This window comes from Pristiophorus japonicus, chromosome 4, assembly GCF_044704955.1.
Source record: "Pristiophorus japonicus isolate sPriJap1 chromosome 4, sPriJap1.hap1, whole genome shotgun sequence".
In the NCBI taxonomy this organism is placed as follows: Eukaryota; Metazoa; Chordata; class Chondrichthyes; family Pristiophoridae; genus Pristiophorus; species Pristiophorus japonicus.
In genome coordinates, this window is record NC_091980.1 from 186318059 (window position 1) to 186338133 (window position 20075).

General features: G+C 44.2%; 1 protein-coding gene across 7 annotated transcripts in view; it reads right to left on the reverse strand.

The window, feature by feature from the left end:
- Window positions 1-20075, reverse strand: part of actn1 (actinin, alpha 1) — a 208944-nt gene that overhangs the window by 117522 nt on the left and 71347 nt on the right. For all 7 annotated transcript variants that reach the window (XM_070878920.1, XM_070878915.1, XM_070878914.1 and 4 more), the window contains exons 2-3: window positions 9184-9298; window positions 6458-6577 (exon numbers count right to left, since the gene is read on the reverse strand). In XM_070878920.1, the coding sequence (XP_070735021.1) occupies window positions 6458-6577; window positions 9184-9298 (235 nt within the window). The remainder of the gene's footprint in view (window positions 1-6457; window positions 6578-9183; window positions 9299-20075) is intronic.

Genomic DNA, 20075 nt, shown 5'->3' on the forward strand with positions numbered 1-20075 from the left:
GGCCGAGAGCTCCTCCAAGTGATTGGCGGGTTGACCGGCAACATTGCCACACTGTCTGCTAGAATCTCGGAGGACATGGGGCAGATGGTTGCGGCAATGTGGCGAACGGCCGATCCAGTCGATGCCATGCAGCAGGCGATGGTTTCAGGATACGGCACTGCACCCCAAGGTGCCGTACCACCAACAACGACGACAGGAGGAAGCAGTTGCTTCTGACTCCGAAGAAACATCTTCTCCTCGGCCCCCTGAATTGAATCCGCCAACGTCACCCCTCAAGGTGCTCTACTGCAAGGCGACTTGGCCCCATTACTAGGACATAAGTGGGAAGGTGGGGGGGGGGGGGGGGGTTATAATGAAGGGGGGGTAAAATAAAGGAGGGAAGTATGGCCGCAGGTGGCGGGGAGTGCCAATCTATTTTAATTAAAATTATAAAAAATTTGTTGAATGTTGGGGATGATAGAAGAGTGTTTTTGCAGTGTTATTATTAATGGGTGAAAAATTTTGTTGGGGTATTATAGTTTGTTTATAATTTTTTTTTACATCAATTGTTGAACTAGTAAAATTTTTTATTGAACTTTACAATTGTTGTGCAGTGTCTTCTAATAACGTACGGTTAAACATCAATACAAGGGTTGCAAACAATGGCCAGGCCAGGATGAAACGCAACTGTAACTGTCGCCAACGTAACTTCACGCAAAGCGTTCATTTAGGAGCTGCTGACGCAACAGTCTTGCAGCTGTGTAACTACCATGGGGCTTTTCTAGTGGGGGGGGCATGGGTTCATCACCAGGCTGATCGTCCTCCTCGAGGTCCTCGTCCTCGTCGCTCTCCTGAGGTGGACCGGCGGTCCCATCTGGCAACTGTTGCCCTCTCCAGATAGCTAGGTTATGCAACATGCAGCACACCACAATGAACTCAGCGACCTGTTCAGGGTCGTATTGTAGGTTGCCTCCAGAGTGGTCCAGGCATCTGAAGCATTGCTTCAGAAATCCAAATTGTCCTTTCGACGATATTGCGTGTGGCTATATGGCTTGTAGTGCTTCTCGGTTTCTGTCTGGGGTTTACGCAGGGAGGTCATGAGCCAGCTGGCAAGGCTATAACCTTTATCCCCTAGCATCCAACCATGACCTTGCAGCTGACACTTACAGGTCAGAGACAGTGCTCTCACGCAAGATGTGCACATCATGATGCTCCTTGGAAAATTTGCATTTACTGCCATGATTATTTGCTTGTGGTCAACAACGAGCTGCACATTTAGGGAGTGGAATCCCCTTCGGTTCCGAAACACCTTTGCATCCTGTAAAGGTGCTCGCAGGGCAATGTGCATACAGCCGATTGCTCCCTGCATCTTGGGGAAGCTTGCTATTCTCAAAAACCCCAAAGCTCTCTCACTCTGTGCCTCCATGGTCATAGGAAGTTTATAAAGTCCATCCTGCATGCGTAAAGGGCTTCAGTCACCTGTCGAATGCAGCAATGTGTGGTGCGCTGAGATGCAGCAAATGTTGCCAGCTAAGGCCTGAAAGGAGCCTGGTGCATAGAAGGAAAGTGCCACAGTAACCTTAACCTCAATGGGCAGTGCGGTCCTGATGGTGCTGGTAGGCTGCAGATCTCCCTTAATTAGCTGGCATATCTCGTTGATGACTTCCTTTCGGAAGCGCAGCCTTCTAACGCACGTTTTATTGTATAAGTCCAGGTATGATCGCTTATCCCTGTAAATGTGTTGGGTGTAAGGTCTCCTCCTCCTCAGCAGTCTGCCACCTCTGATTGGGAATGCTCTTCAATGAACCTTCTCCCATCTCTTTCTGCAGCATGTGAGTAGTCATTAATATTGGTTGAGAAATTACAGGCCCCATCACTATAAATGCTCTAATCTGTCATCAACAAATACAATATAAACTCAAAATTGACCAATGTGATTAGATGATTGGCAAGATTCTAAAACGCCCTTAAAATCACATAAGAATAATTTCAATGCTTCCATCAACTTCAAGCAGCCTTTTATTAAACTTCCTCTGATTTACAAAATGGCGGCCGGGTTAAGGTCAGGTGAGTGCAGCTTTTCTTGAGCGTCTTTTTGGGCGAGCAATCATTTGGGCGCAATATGGGTGAAATGTCGAAAGTAGCGCTCGGTGATAATCGGGCGTTAGTTTCCATTATAAACTGTATTCTGGGCCTTGCATAAGTGATGACGTCAGATTTTATTTTTTTAAAAAAATAGGCTGGGCGATTCAGCTCATTCCTTTATGCCGAAAGTTGCATCGGTGATAAATGGGTGAAAATCGGGCACTAGTTTCCATTTATCATCAAATAACAGCATCTCGGTGCTTATATGGGCGCTAAATGGGCGAATATGTGCTGAAAATCTAGCCCTAGAAATGGAGGGAGAGGGGCAGCGGAAGATGTGCACATCTGGAACCAGAAGCAATGTTTAAAAAACATAAAAGCACTGAACCTTAAATGGTTTCAATTTGGCTACAGGCATGCTGTTGCTCTCAAGTGCTGAGCTAGAACAGAAAGAGGAGACGACGCAGTTCGAAGAATGAGATAACTTTCATTATTGCCTATACAACAGAAGTAGGGATAACTAACCCACAAGAAAAAAAATTAAATGAACTACAATGGGGATTTACAAGTTCAAAGGCCTTTTCAAGGAGAGTTTCCCAGATAAGTCTCACCACACAGAAAATACAGCTCACGCAGGACTAATTCAAACAAGGCAGGAATGTTCACTGGCCAACAGTGCACACGCCGCACTGCTACATTTCTCATTAAGTACCGCAGAGAAAGAAATGACTGCTACACTTTGGGTGCTTTTATATTTCTGTTTTTTGCGCTCGGTATCAAATTTTGTCTGCTGACACTCCAGTGAAACCCCATGGGACATTTTACTACATTAAAGGTGCTGTATAAATGCAAGTTATTGTTGGGTTCTTTTGGGGTGGTGGGGGGAGTGGGTGGGTGACACCAAACCTACCTTCTTTAGTCAGTGTCTCAGCTCTCATATACTGTTAAGGGCCTCTACTAAAAGAATGCTGAAAGCCAATTTAGAAAATGCAGACACATGTGCAGAGCACCAGGTCTCAGTTTTTCCAGTTGGCCTCTTCCGACATGCTTAGAGGAGATGCCAGGTGGTATGCTCCTCCTCTATGCATTAGTAATCTCGCCTCAGAGTTAGTAGGTCATGGGTTTAAGCCACACTACAGGCCTTAAGGACACGGTCTAAGCTGATACTTCAGTGCGACACTGAGGGAGCACTACACTGTTGGAACTGTGGTTTTTCCAGATGGGACACTAAGCCACGGCCCCCGTTACCTGTTTTGGTGGACGTAAAAAATGTCACGCTTTTATTCAAAGAGGAACAGGGGTGTTTACCTGGTGTCCTCAACTAACATGGCAAAAACAGATTCTTTGCTAATCATTGGATCATGCTGGCACAAACTGACTGCCACATGTGTCTCATAACAAAGACTCCATTTTTAAATAAATTCATTGGCTGTTACACATTTTGGGACATCCTGATGACATGAGAGGTACAATATAAATGCAAGTTCATTCTTTATCAAAAGACTTCTGCAGTTTTTAGAAAAGGCATCAGTCTTGACTCAGTGGTAGCACTCTTGCCTCAAAGGGTTATGGGTTTTTGTTAGGCAAGGGTATTAAGAGTCATGGAACCAAGATGGGTAGATGGAGTTATGATACAGATCAGCCACGATCTAATTGAATAGTGGAACAGGCTCGAGGGGCTGAATGGCCTATTCCTGTTCCTAAGTTCCATTCCAGAGACTTGAGCCCATAATTTAGGCCGACACTACAGTGCTGCACGGTCAGAGATGTAGAGGCCGAAACTGCCCCGCGCTGGATTTGCAGCGCATAATTCAAATTAGTAATTCATTTTGCGCCGGCATGGGAAACGCCGGAGATGGCGCAGATTTGCCCTCCGAGAAAAAAAAATGGTGGGGCTGGTAACCGTGCGTTTTTGGGGTGCGCGCTCAATGACCAGCGCCGCGCTCCTCGTGTCAGTAGGCGCCGATGACGACAGCGCATTGGTGCTGACATCAGCGCATCGTTAACGCACCACGTTGCAACGTCCCTCCCCTTCTCTTAAAGGGGAGGGCTGCTGCGATCTGAGCAGCACCTTCAGTGCGGCCCACTGGGCCACCAGGGAGGGCGTCGGCTGTGCCAGCAGCCCAGCACCTAAGATGTGGTGTCGATCTGCCTGTTGACGGCCCGGACGAGCCAGCAGCTGCCATTGTCGAGTCTACTGGAAAGTCACCCGACACAAAAAAGATGGCGGCCCCTCCTCTTTAAGGGCTGCCGGGCACCACCAGCCACCACAGCTTCTCGCACCAAGAAGCTGTCTGTGCCATCACCCCGCGCAGACCTTGCTCCCGCCGGACAATGTCCCCCACATGGGGCACAAAGGGGGTTGACGCGGGGAGATAAGGGGTTGGCGCGCACACCGATGACATAATCGCCGTGGCACAGTGCAAACTCCTCTTCACCCGGCAACTCCCGGGGGCAATTCCTGAAGGGGGGGTGCTCTGTGCACAGCGCCCAGGTGAAAACCCTTTAGCAACGGCGCCAATGGGCCTTGCGCAAAGGGGCAATTTCGGCCCCGTAGTCTTTTGGATTAAATCAAGGTCCCGTCAGTGTTTGCAGGTGAGCATAAAAGATCTGACGGCACTATTTGAACCAAAACCACTAAAAAACAGGTTATCTGGTCATTATCTCATTGCTGTTTGTGGTACCTTGCTGTGCACAAATTGGGTGTCGCTTTCCCCTACATTACAACAATGACTACACTTCAAAAGTACTTTATTGACTGTAAATCGCTTTGGGGCGGCCTGAGATCATGAAAGGTGCTATGGAAATGCATGATTTTTCTTTCTTTTAAAAAAAAAAGTGAGTGTGCCAGGACTAAGGGCTCAACTGTCTCGCTGCATCATCCATCGGAATGTCATGATGCTGTTTAGCTCCGTGCCTTAAGCATACTGCTATTCTGAAGTAACTCAGCAGGTTTACAAGGCAGCCCAGGCAATTCCTAGTACGGGTGACAGACTGGAAGACCCAGAAATAAAATGGGATCCACACTGCTGGCAGAAGTCAGATGAGTAGGTCTGTACTTCGTTGTGCCACAGACTGAGGGACCCATGTGTTTAGAGTTGACAACAGTCTGGTTATTTGAACTGCTGGTTACAATTGTGGCATGGTTTCGGCGAGACAACCAGGTGTAGGAGAGGGAGCAGCAGTACCAGTCACATCGCTATCAGTGGAATGTGATACACACAATTCCACAGGCTCAGGAGTTACTATAGCTACACTTAACGTTTCACACAAATATGCTGAAATGTTACATGTTCTTGTATGAGTATAGACTTCAGTGATTCAATTTTTGACATTTCTTTATTCTGCTGTTTACTGTATTGTAAATAAATATAAAAACTAAACAAGTCAGTGGATAGCACCCATCGACAGGGAAATTGATCAAAATCTAAAACCCAGGGTTGGCCAGATCCACAGAAACATAGAAAATAGGAGCAGTAGTAGGCCATTCGGTTCTTCGAGTATGCACTGTCATTCAATATCATGGCTGATTCTTTACCTCAATACCATATTCCCACATTTTTCCCATACCTCTTGATGCCTTTTGTTTCTAGAAATCTATCTATCTCCCTCTTAAGTATATTCAGTGACTTGGCCTCCACAGCGTTCTATGATAGAGAACTCCACAGGTTCACCACCCTCAGTGAAAACATTTCTCCTCATCTCGGTCCTAAATTTCCTACCCCGTATCCGGAGACTGTGACCCCTTGTTCTAGACATCCCAGCCAGGGGAAACATCCTCTCCGCATCCAGACTATCCAACACAGTCAAAATTTTATACGTTTCAATGAGATCCCCTCTCATTCTTCTAAACTCTAGTGAATACAGGCCTAGTCGACCCAATCTCTCCTCATACGACAGTCCAAGTCAATAGACCCATGGGTTTGTGCTGAGTGTGCCAGGAGGAAGTACAAGGTTTTGTTTGACAGCCACCGGAGAGTCGGAGCTGCCAAGAAAATCCCAACAGCATGTAAAAGGGTCCCATGTACAGCAGTAACAGGATCATACCTCAGAATATTTTGGCAAGTAAGGCGATTATCGCAATAACTGTATTTACAGTATTAAGGAGCAGAGGGCATGGTAACGGGATGGTAACGGTCACACAGATTATCCTTCATGCCAGGCACATTACACAGGCAAAATGGTCACTGTGATTCAAATCATAACCAGTTAAAATTTGATATGAGAGGTGGCGTGCTGGCGAGGGAGAAAGGAAAGTGAGATGTAGAGTGAGTCACATATGCCGTGTCCCTGGAATTATTAAATGTGTCTCTAAATACTTTGATATGGCTATAGAAATCTCGGACGCGGCTATAGAAATCTGGATCAACTGCTTCATTCTTCACGTTCCTACCTTCAGCTCCAATGGAAACAAGTTTCACCCCCTTGCCGGCGATAAAATCCAGAGCTTTGTTGACATTCGATATTTTATGTACACGCATCTTCCCTCTTTCTGGCTTGGCCAAGCGTTCACCTGTTAATGGAAAATAAATATGCATATTATAATAATTAAGTAATTATCTGTCAGGCTTTAATAAATGCTTAAACTCCCTCCCCCCACCCTTATTCTTTGCCAAGGCCGATCAACACAGCAGCATTGTTCCAGTGATCAACATCTCCAGAATGGGGATATCAGAGTTGTAGATTCCGTATGTCAGTATGAAGCAGGCTAGGACAGGTGTTCGCCATTCTCCTCCTTCCTTCCTCTCACCACTTCTTTTCATCCAAGTGCTAAACGAGGAGTGAATGTAGATCCAAGAACAAATGAACCAAGTCTATCGTGGGCTACAATGGCGAGGCAGGTAAGCTAAAGCAGCACCTGCACCACCCACAGGACATACTATAAGCATCATCCATCTGAACTGCTCAAATACCTGACACTTCACAACCTTACAGACTGGACTTCCAACCACTTAACTGTCTCCTAACTTATCAAGCCTAGATGTGGCTAAATTAAAACAAAACAAATGATCTCCATAAACTTCAGGTCATCCAAAACTCTGCTGCCCATGTCCCAACTCGCACCACGTCCCGTTCACCCATCACCCCTGTGCTCGTTGAGCTCCAAGGCTCCCGGTTAAGCAACGTCTTGATTTTAAAAGTCTTGTTTTCAAATCCCTCCATAGCTTCAGCCCTACAACCCTCCGAGATACCCATGCTCCTCCAGTTCTGGCCTCTTGAGCATCCCTGATTTTAATCGCTCCACCATTGGCAGCCGTGCCTTCAGGTGCCAAGGCCCGAAGCTCTGGAATTCCATTCTTAAATCTCTACAACTCTCTTTCCTCCTTTATGCCGGTCCTCAAGACCTACCTCTTTGACCAAGTCTGCCCTCATATCTCCTTATGTGGCAAATTTTGTTTGATAACGCTCTTGTGAAATGCCTTGGGACATATTTCATTAAAAGCGCCATATAAATAAGAGTTTTGTTGTAAAAGTAAACATTAAATATTAAATAGTATAGTATGTTTTATCAAAGCTACTCTCTACCTGCCCTATGGTCGGTCATCATATAATCTGAAATATAACTCGTAGTTCAGTAATCTCCACTCAGATCCCAAACTGACTTTTTCCTCGTCGCACATGGCAAGTGATGCCTTCTCAGAGGATGCTCATCATACTTGGAGTAACACGAGTGAAAAACACTGCAACTCCCCAAAGCCCACAAGCAGCTGCTCACACTTTAAACAACATCTCATCAGTACACTACACATCCAACAGCCTGGAAGAGTCCAGCTACTGAATGAAGGCAGCTGCGTTGCACTGAGGATAACTGGAAGCTCTTGCCCGGTCAGGATGCTGGTACATTAGATTCAGCCACAAATGACAATGGGATCATAGTACAGGGTCCTCAAGTTAAAAGTTAGATCACCTATATTGATTGACTAGCAATAAACACCATAAACGCTCCAAGAGTTTTGTCAAGCTACGGGCAGAGACCACTTGTCTTCATTTGATAAGAGGGCACCAATACCTGATTCCTTGAGTAAATGACATTATAAGCTCAACCTGCAGAGTTTCAATAGCACTCTAAGGGAGTGGAAGGCATGGTAAATATGCTGCAGCTCCTTCATGGTCAGTACATGGTTCTGTCAGAATCTGGAAGAATTCAGTCTGTGCTGCTTGAATGTAGATATATGTATAGGTATGAACATAGACAAACACAAACACAAAACAATGGGCCAAAACTTGCGGTGGGTATGACACCATACTCGGAGTTCGCCATCATACCGCCTTTGAAATGGACCGCAAGTTTGGAATTTCCACATTCGCGCTAAATCCCAAAACCTGCTCAGCCTTGGAAATCCTAATTTCAGGCGCAGAGTGGGCTAATTACCCACCAACTCCCCAGCGATTAACTACGAAAATTTTATGGCTGATGTATAGAGGCCCTGTCCCTGTTTGCATCAGCCGTAAGAGGAAAAGGGCCTGTTTGCATTAGTGTAAAGGGATTAGATAGAGACAGTTATACATTCTATTAGCTCTGGAATGTGATGAAATGAATTGTAAAACTGTCTGAAACATCTCCAATGATTAATGCACAGATTTTTCAGATATTTGTTTGGGCTGTGTTGTATTTATGTTTGTATCACCTGTCCATGTTAATCGTGTCAGATATTTCCACTTCTTATAGATGAATTTTATATGAAATTTCACAGAGCTTGAATGATTTATCAGAACTCTCCAATTCCTAAATTAGATTTAAGAATTAATTTTTTTTTAATAAATGTGTGTGAGGGGGAGAGAGCGAGCCATTTTGAAATTATACATCTTCCTAGCCCTTATAATTATTCTGAAAGTATAACATTGGGTGAAATGCAACATAAAGGAAGTTACCAGTATTGGTGGTAGACACTCTCCCTTCAGTGTACTGATTGGAGCACCAGGCTCACGTGATCCCGGGTATACTTCCGCACATGCTATGCCCCTGGCATCCATGGGCCATTACTCTGCCCTCCAGTATACGGTGTCAGAGAGCAAGTTCAGGAAGGAGGGTCCCAATCAGCTAAGTTTGCAGTGGCATACTCCGCAGGAATGTTGCCGAGCGCAAAATCTGCCCCAATGAACAGTAAAGAAACCTACCAGAAATAACCTCCAAGAGAAGCATGAGTTTGAGGCCATCTCGAAAATCCTCCTCGATGCTTTCGATCTGTGTGCCTGCCTTGCGGAGATGAGAGTTACACCAGGCTGTGAAGGTCTGTAAATATAATGGAGATCTCACAATTAGGAAGAAATATTTTATCCACCGAGAGACTTGCATCATTAAGTGGCTTCTACAATGCAGGCTGAGATAGGGCGAGAATGTCACGCTGTATAATGGTAAATTGCTTTTGATTTTTTTTTTTAAAAAAGGGACATTTGCTCAATTTCTTTGAAAACTAGTCTCCATTTGCCATTTGGGAACTAATTATTTTTCTTTACGTTTTGGAACTTCTTTCTCTCAGTAGCAGATTATCTAAAGACCATTGCAGTCAGGGCTGGAGGTGGCAAATTTAGAACTAGAGTCAACAACTTGCTTTCACATCTACTCTTAGTTCAAAGTTACATCACAGATTATCTGATAATTAGAATTTTTAGTACTGAAGTTCCACATTATTATTTACATTGCTTAATTCAAATTGTTCGATAGTTCAGTTTTTTTTTAAAAACAAAATATGACCAAATTATCAGGAGTCAAATTCCTTGGCTTGTCAATTTTTGTCCAATTGTGCTTCTGTGAAGTGCCTTGGAATGCTTTCCTATGTTAGAAGCGCTATATAAATGCAAGTTATTGTTGTAGTCTGTATATAACGCCTTTAATGTAATGATTGCCCCAAAATATTTCAGTGGCAAAGGAGTTTTGGATGAGTTGTAATCCATCATGGGTAGAACCCAAGAGGCCAGCAACTAGAGTTGTACAGTAATTGGGGTCAGAGGTGATAAAGTAGTGAAGAAGTGTTTCAATAGCAGTGAGGACGAGGCAAGGACAGAAGCACGCACTGTTGCATAGATGGAAATAATTGGCTTTGCAGTTGGGAGCTAAACTCAAGATCAAATAAAACCCCAAGGTTGTGCAGCATCTGGATGCATCTAAGGTGTCAGGGAGACATCACTGGGGGCTAAGGGCTGTTTTTTTTGGCAGCAAATTCAGCTTTGGTCATGTCAATTCCAAATTGAAGGAAGTTCTTGCACATCCAGGACTGGACGTGGCCCAGCCAGTTGGACAGCGCTATTTGAGCGTCACCGGCATAAGTCGGATAAGCTGACTCCACGTCCCAAAGGGCAACTTGTAAATGGAGGAAAAGAAAGGGGTTAAGGATGGACAGTTGGGGCATATCCAAGGTGTGCCTGTGGCTTGTAGACCACTACCTTCACTGATCAACACAAGAAATCCGAGGTCCTCCCCACTAACTCAATTTAAAGATCACTGGCATTGGCCTCTGTTGACTGAATAGCCGACATTCCATTTTTATTACATGAGATCCTTGGATTTCTAAGCAATTTGTTAATTTTCTCTTGAAACTGGTAAATAAGTTGCATGGTCTACAATATACAAAAAGGACCGCTAATCCCTATAATCAAGATCACTGGTTTATGTTCACTGAATAAATCAACTTCGTGTTTATTACAGGGGATTGAAGGATTTCTTTTTTTAAAAAGGCATGTTTTGGATCACATTCCAAGATTCTGCCCAGTCTTTTGTGAAATCGAAAATCCCATGGCCTTGATCAAATTTCTAAACAGGCGTCATGTCAGTGGAACTCCGTAAGTGGCTGGTGATTCTTAACTTGCTAATGAGCAGCCTGCCTTCCCTCCCAGAGGGCATGCCCGTTCTACTGTTCAGTTAAATATTCGATTTCATCGTCTCAAAATACCGCACCCTTCCACAATATCACTGCCTTCAGGCACATAAAATACAAGAGTGTAACAATGAGAGAATTGACTGTCAGTCAATTCTTAACCATATATAGAGAAGGAGGGCTTCTCGTACCAAAATATATTGGTTTCTCATTTCCTCGCCATTGCTCTATTTCCTTCCAATATAAAAAGGAGTATCCATCCGGTAATACAAAGCCAGGCCTGATAATAAAGCTGCACCGTCAATACACGTTGGTTTTCTAGAAAGTGAGCCAATAGGTTTTATCTTTGAGAACAAAGTGGTTGCTTTATCGAAGTCTCTCAGCTGTTAAAAGCTTTTAGCAGCACCACTTTCTGTTATCTGTTTAAAATGCCTGCTGGCTGTTAACTTCCTCTTCAAATTTGTAGGACAAATAAAATGACACAGGGACCAGTAAATTACATTCAATGAGTAGGCTCGCTGTCTTTAACTCCTTAGTACCTTGACTATGTGCTACTTTCATAATTGCCTTTATATGAGTTTGTAAGAAACTTGAAGAAAATAGATGACTGCTAGTACCATTTCTTTTGTTTTATATGGTTTTATTTCCACTTGCCAATTTTTTCTCCGTAAGAAGACATTCCGGGATTTGTTCCCAGGGTGCCTGTTACCCTCTAGGACCTGTCAGAGGGCTATTCAGCTGCAGAGCTATCACAGCTGACCCTGATATCTATAAATGTGCATCTTTTCAGCAAGGGAGACTGGATAGTGGCCAGCACTGGGAATCCTGGTCTATTTTCCAATCCAAACCTGGGAGCACTGAATCCAGTTGTTCAGACCAGCTAACTCCTTGATAAATGTTCAGTCAATTTTAATCTTCAAGTTACAGTGGTGGCAAAATGAACACAGCAGGTCAACACACCACGTCAGCAAGCCGCAAAGTGATCAGCATCGTACCAATGATGGTCACGGTGGCGAGATGTTTAAAATGATCAAAGAATTCGACACGGTAGACACAGGGAAACTATTTCCTCTGGTGGGGGAATCCAGAACATGGGGGCATAATCTTAAAATCAGAGGCAGGCCAGTTAGGAGTGAAATCAGAAAGCACTTGTTCACACATAGGTTAGTGGAAATCTGGACCTCGCTCCCCAAAAGGCTGTGGATGTTGGGTCCTATGAGATTTTCAAGACTGAGATCAATAGAGTTTTATTAGATAGTGGTATCAAGGGATATGGAACAAAGGTGAATAAATGGAGTTGAGGTACAGATCAGCCATGATCTAACTGAATGGTGGAACAGGCTGCAGGGGCTCAATGGCCTACTCCTGTTCCTATGTTAAAAACACAATATCTACTGAAGTCAAGAAGCCAAAAAGTGTTGTTGATGGGTAACTGCAAATCACCAGAGCAGTTTAATGCACCTTCTAGCAGCGGCTTCAAGAACTGCAACCTCTAAAACCAGGGAACATTTTGTGGCTAGGCAAGATGGTTTTGGGTGGAGGGGTGGGGGGGGGGGGGGGGGGAAAGTGTGGTGGTTTAAAAAAAAAAAGAGACAAATTTAGGGAGCGAGGATTTAAATTAAAATGTAGGACCACAAAAGTAGTAATCTCAGGATTGCTACCAGTGCCACATGCTAGTCAGAGTAGGAATTGCAGGATAGCTCAGATGAATATGTGGCTTGAGCAGTGGTGCAGCAGGGGGGGATTCAAATTCCTGGGGCATTGGAACCGGTTCTGGGGGAGGTGGGACCAGTACAAACCGGACGGTCTGCACCTGGGCAGGACCGGAACCAATGTCCTAGGGGGAGTGTTTGCTAGTGCTGTTTTGGAGGAGTTAAACTAATATGGCAGGAGGATGGGAACCTATGCAGGAAGACAGAGGGAAACAAAATGGAGACAGAAGCAAAAGATAGAAAGGAGAAAAGTAAAAGTGGAGGGCAGAAAAACCCAAGGCAAAAAACAAAAAGGGCCACTTTACAGCAAAATTCTAAAGTGTCAAAATGCGTTAAAAAGACAAGCCTGAAGGCTCTGTGCCTCAATGCGAGGAGTATTCGGAATAAGGTGGACAAATTAACTGCGCAGAAAGCAGTTAACAGATACGCTGTGATTGGCATCACGGAGACATGGCTTCAGGGTGATCAAGGCTGGGAACTCAACATCCAAGGGTATTCAGCATTTAGGAAGGATAAACAAAGGAAAAGGAGGCGGGGTGGCGTTGCTGGTTAAAGAGGAAATTAATGTAATTGTAGGGAAGGACATTAGCTTGGATGATGTGGAATCGGTATGGGTGGAGCTATGGAATACCAAAGGGCAGAAAACGCTAGTGGGAGTTGTGCACAGGCCACCAAATAGTAGCAGTGAGGTTGGGGACAGCATCAAACAAGAAATAAGGGATGTGTGCAATAGAGGTACAGCAGTAATCATGGGCGACTTTAATCTACATATTGATTGGGCTAACCTAACTGGTAGCAATGCGGTGGAGGAGGATTTCCTAGAGTGTATTAGGGATGGTTTTCTCGACCAATATATCAAGGAACCAACTAGAGAGCTGGTCATCCTAGACTGGGTGATGTGTAATGAGAAGGGACTAATTAGCAATCTTGTTGTGCGAGGCCCCTCGGGGAAGAGTGACCATAATATGGTAGAATTCTTTATTAAGATGGAGAGTGACAAAGTTAATTCAGAAACTACGGTCCTGAACTTAAGGAAAGGTAACCTTGACGGTATGAGGCGTGAATTGGCTAGATTTGACTGGCAAATGATACTTAAAGGTTTGACGGTGGATAGGCAATGGCAAACATTGAAAGATCATATGGACGAACTTCAACAATTGTACATCCCTGTCTGGAGTAAAAATAAAATGGGGAAGATGGCTCAACCGTGGCTAACAAGGGAAATTAAGGATAGTGTTAAATCCAAAGAAGAGGCATACAAATTAGCCAGAAAAAGCAGCAAACCAGAGGATTGGGAGAAATTTAGATTCAACAGAGAAGGACAAAGGGTTTAATTAAGAATGGGAAAATAGAGTACAAGAGGAAGCTTGCCAGAAACATAAAAACTGACTGCAAAAGCTTCTATTGATATATGAAGAGAAAAAGATTAGTGAAGACAAACGTAGGTCCCTTGCAATCGGATTCGGGTGAATTTATAATGGGGAACAAAGAAATAGCAGACCAATTGAACAAGTACTTTGGTTCTGTCTTCACAAAGGAAGATACAAATAACCTTCCGGATGTACTAGGGGACTGAGGGTCTAGTGAAAAGAAATTGTGTTCGGGAAATTGACGGGATTGAAGGCCGATAAATCCCCAGGGCCTCATAGTCTACATCCCAGAGTACTTAAGGAAGTGGCCCTAGAAATAATGGATGCATTGGTGATCATTTTTCTGCAGTCTATCGACTCTGGATCAGTTCTTATGGACGGGAGGGTTGCTAATGTACCACCACTTTTTTAAAAATGGAGAGAAAACGGGTAATTATAGACCGGTTAGCCTGACATCAGAAGCGGGGAAAATGTTGGAATCAATCATTAAGGATGAAATAGCAGCGCATTTGGAAAGCAGTGATAGGATTGGTCCAAGTCAGCATGGATTTATGAAAGGGAAAATTATGCTTGACAAATCTTCTGGAATTTTCTGAGGATGTAACTAGTAGAGTGGACAAGGGAGAACCAGTGGGTGTGGTGTATTTGGACTTTCAAAAGGCTTTTGACAAGGTCCCACACAAGAGATTGGTGTGCAAAATCAAAGCACATGGTATTGGGCGTAATGTACTGACGTGGATAGAGAACTGGTTGGCAGACAGGAAGCAGAGAGTCGGGATAAACGGGTCCTTTTCAGAATGGCAGGCAGTGACTAATGGAGTGCCGCAGGGCTCAGTGCTGGGACCCCAGCTCTTTACAATATATATTAATGATTTAGATGATGGAATAGCGAGGGGATTTGAATACAGGGGCAGGGAGGTGTTGCTACAGTTGTACAGGGCCTTGGTGAGGCCACACCTGGAGTATTGTGTACAGTTTTGGTCTCCTAACTTGAGGAAGGACATTCTTGCTATTGAGGGAGTGCAGCGAAGGTTCACCAGACTGATTCCCGGGATGGCGGGACTGACCTATCAAGAAAGATTGGATCAATTGGGCTTGTATTCACTGGAGTTCAGAAGAATGAGAGGGGACCTCATAGAAACGTTTAAAATTCTGACGGGTTTAGACAGGTTAGATGCAGAAAGAATGTTCCCAATGTTGGGGAAGTCCAGAACCAGGGGTCACAGTCTGAGGATAAGGGGTAAGCCATTTAGGACCGAGATGAGGAGAAACTTCTTCACCCAGAGAGTGGTGAACCTGTGGAATTCTCTACCACAGAAAGTAGTTGAGGCCAATTCACTAAATATATTCAAAAGGGAGTTAGATGAAGTCCTTACTACTCGGGGGATCAAGGGTTATGGCGAGAAAGCAGGAAGGGGGTACTGAAGTTTCATGTTCAGCCATGAACTCATTGAATGGCGGTGCAGGCTAGAAGGGCTGAATGGCCTGCTCCTGCACCTATTTTCTATGTTTCTATGTTTAATTGAGTGTAATATTTCCAAGTTTGCAGATGACACTAAACTGGGTGGCGGTGTGAGCTGTGAGGAGGACGCCAAGAGGCTGCAGGGTGACTTCGACAGGTTAGGCGAATGGGCAAACACATGGCAGATGCAGTATAATGTGGATAAATGTGAGTTATCCACTTTGGGGGCAAAAACATGAAGGCAGATTATTATCTGAATGGCGGCAGATTAGGAAAAGGGGAGGTGCAGCGAGACCTGGGTGTCATAGTACATCAGTCATTGAAAGTTGGCATGCAGGTACAGCAGGCAGTGAAGGCGGCAAATGGTATGTTGGCCTTCATAGTAAGGGGATTTGAGTATAGGAGCAGGGAGGTCTTACTGCAGTTGTACAGGGCCTTGGTGAGGCCTCACCTGGAATACTGTGTTCAGTTTTGGTCTCCTAATCTGAGGAAGGATGTTTTTGCTATTGAGGGAGTGCAAAGGTTCACCAGACTGATTCCAGGGATGGCTGGACTGACATATGAGAGACTGGATCGACTGGGCCTTTATTCAATGGAGTTTAGAAGGATGAGAGGGGATCTCATAGAAACATATAAAATTCTGACGGGACTGGAAGAATGTTCCCAATGTTGGGGAATTCCAGAACCACGGGACACAGTCTTAGGATAAGAGGCAGGCCATTTAGGACTGAGATGAGGAGAAACTTCTTCACTCAGAGGTGTTAGCCTATGGAATTCCCTGCCGCAGAGTGTTGTTGATGCCAGTTAATTGGATATATTCAAGAGGGAGTTAGATATGGTCCTTGCGGCTAAAGGGATCAAGGGGTATGGAGAGAAAGTGGGAAAGGGGTACTGAGGGAATGATCAACCATGATCTTATTGAATGGTGGTGCAGGCTCAAAGGGCCTACTCCTGCACCTATTTTCTATGTTTCTATGAAATGTCTCATGATTTCGACCTCAGCAGCCGATGGCAGCACAGACTTCAGGGAAGTGCTCTTCCCATTCCCATCTCATAGTGGTCCTGATGGAGCAGATCACAATGTGGAGTTGTAATCTATGATAACCTTACTGTATCAAGGGGAAGAAACTGTAACTTTCAGTGTCACTATATATTTGTTATGTAAGCCTTGTGCACAAATCTTTGAAGATGGCAGGACAGGTTAATAAAGCAGTTGATAAAACATACGAGATCCTGGGCTTTATAAATAGAGGCATAGAATACAAAAGCCAGGAAGCTATATGCTGCACCTATATAAAACACTAGTTCATCCCCAGCTGTTGTCATATCCAATTCTGGGCACCACACTTTAGGAAGGATGTGAATGCTTTTAAAGAGAGTACAGAAGTGATTTACTAGAATGTTTCCCGGGATAAGGGATTAGAGTTACATGAATAGACTGGAGAAGCTGGGATTGTTCTCCTCAGAGCAGAGGAGGCGAAGGTGAGATTCGATAGAGGTGTTTAAAATCATGACGGGTTTAGATTGAGTAAATAAAGAGAAACGGTTTCCAATGGCTGAAGGAACGATAACAAAAAGGCACAGATTTAAGGTGATTGGCAAAAGATCCAGAGGCGGCATGAGGAAAAACAGTTTTATGCAACGAGTGGTTAGGATTTGGAATGCACTGCATGATAGGGTGGTGGATACAGATTCAACAGTAGTTGGATAAATACTTGAAGAAAAAATTGCACGGATATGGGGAAAGAGCAGGGGAGTGAGACTAACTGGATTGCTCTTTGAAAGAGCTGGCGCAGACTTCATGGGCCAAATGGCCTCCTTCTCTGCTGTACTATTCTATGATTCTATGAAGGGTTTATTCCACAGGATGTTCATTTGCACACGTATATGTTATCAGTCATAACCTACTGCTAACAGGAAGTCTGGTTAGGTTGCAGATGTGAAATAACTAGTGGTTTGGTACCTCAGGGATAGCAAAGAAAGAGATGTTTTAAACACTAAACTGTAACATAACTAAAGGGTGAAAAAGTAGCGAGAGAAATTAGATTTCAGGACTGCAGCACCTTCAACTGAAATAGCAAACTGGTAAAATCATATATTAATGCTTAAGCTCGAATCACACATTTTTAAAAACCCCATACAAAATACTAGATTTTCTGAATCTAAAAGAGGCTCTTTCACTTTTGAAACACTGCAAATTGTAGCACTTGGAGCCATTAACCTGCAAGGTGAAAAGCGGACAAACACAATGCTGTCAAGAGCTACACAACTAAATGTTGGAATACGACACAGAGACAATGGGATCATCAAAATACAGACCCTCAAAGTAATACACATGTTTTTTTTGCCAGATGACAGGGCAGAGTATGGTCAGTGGAGCAGGGAGTAAATTGCATTGACAAGATGAGCTTGGAGAGGGCATGAGGGGAGTTAGTAAGGAAATTAGTGAAAGATGCCGATTTGGGGCAGATTTGGCTTGTGGGCAAGGGGAAGAAGGGGTTACAGCAGACAGTCAACTTTAGTGACAAAAAAGCCCAAAAGCTCCTTGTACTTGTTGGAGATGAAGGTGAAGGGGTAGGGGAGAATGATTTCTGGAGACTGCTGGTAGTGGAGAAAAGCAGCCGCAGTTATCTCCACTCTAAAGAATGATCCTAAAGTAATGGATGGTTTTGGCAGAGGAAAGCATGTTTGATGTGGTCCAGTAAGATCGGATTACGGATGGCTAAACCAGTTGTGTGACCCTTGGACTTGAGGGAGTAAAGACGGTGGCCATACTGGGAGAGCAACCAGGATGGGAGAGTGAAGATTTTACTGGGGAAAAGGTGGCCATGATGGGGGTAAGAGAATGGTTGACCAAACTGACAGTTACAAGTTTGTGGCGAATGAAGGGTCAAAGGTCAGGTAGAATTTGAAGTGCAGTTGTAAGAGACTTGGGCAAAAAATTTTTTACAAGGACGGACAAAGAAGGAAATGGGGTTGGAAGGGAGATGTGGATGGTGAGGGAGTTACAGAAATAGCCTTGTCCACGATCGAGACTGTGGGAGTAAAAAGAGGCCACGGGAGAAGGCACAGTGAAGGAGTGGCCATGAATATGGGTAGGAGAGGTTATATGGAGGGGAGAGGTTTAGGGAAGGCAGGCAGGCACTGAAATCAGAGAGCAGAGAGTGGATATAAAGACTGAAATCACCGGAGGATGAGAAATCATTCAGTGCAGTGGCTGAGAGAGTAAAGGAAAGAGGAATCTATGCCAAATTCGTCCGGCTTATTAGATTTGTCAAAATTAAGTCAGAGGTTGGAGAGATTTGCCATTGAAATGGAACCTTGGACTCAGGGGTGCATTTCCTATAGAACTGAAGGAGGAAGACATTTCAGTAGCTCAGGTTGGGCTGGAGATTAATGGGAAACTCTTATCCCTGGTCTGTACAGAGCAGACCAATGCAAATCCAGGAAAGGCTTTACAAACATTATTCGGTGACTAATGCAGGGCACAATTAACACGAGCCGGAGCTAAAAGCTGCTCACATTGCTGTGCAAACATATATTAATTATCCAGCCAGCTTCCTGTGGGGCCAGCTGGCTCTGCCAACAGTTGAGATGCACCATGTCCTGAGAAGCAAAGTCACACCCGAGGAGCATGTGGCCATATCCCCAAACAAAGAAAACCGTTAGCAGTGCTGAAACTAAAATCTCTTGCAGTGGATACATTTCCAAATTCACTCGGGCTCATGGATTTGTTCTGTGCCTACGTGATTTGCGTTGAATTTATGGAATTCTGCAGAAAACAGTGATATACAGTACATAATATTTGGAAATCATGCCGTTTACACCTTGGAGGGAAATTATTCAATTAATTTTTTTTTTAATGTCCAAAAAATCTCGACAAACCTCACAATGCCAGTGTGCAAGCAACCATCTACATGTTTTTAAAATATCAGCATATGTAGGAAGCACAGAGCTGAAAGGAAGCAAGCAAAACGTTTAACTTATGATATGCAAGCACAAGCAAAAAATATTCAGTTATCTGCCAGCTTTTCAACCATCCCAGATATTTAATGCAATAAATGCTTTATTACTTTTCTGATTCCTGGATGCAGAACATGCACAAATTGGTGAAATCATCAGGAATCTTGAGGGGGTGAGGGAAGAAGGGCTTAGTGAGGAAAAGGAAATAATGAAATATTCACTGCTTTGCATAGTTCCATGCCACATTGCTGAATTGTTTATAAACGCTTCATACAATTTTGTTTTGGAGTGCAGTGGCTTACGTAGGCGGCTGACAGAACTGCATTTGTTAACAGGAACGATGCCGATCAGCTCCATTTAATGACGACATCACCCTTTCTGCTGCATCAGGACCAGCTCTGAATAGCTGTCAATCACCACATTCAATCAGGGCAGCATCGGAACCCTCAGAGTGCACTTACAACTGTAGGGTCATTATGAAGAAGCTTGGCTTTGCAACGAGACTGCAGTTATAAAGGTCGATTTTCCAAGTACTCGCCTGCAGTTTGCGTGTTCCCCATTATTGTTTTGAATAGCACTTCTAGCGAGGCACCTCGTCACAGGCAAGGAGTTAGAAACTCTAGCCTAGAATGTAAATGCAGCCTGAACCCAGTCCTACACTCAGAGGGAGTCTCATTTCACATCGTTT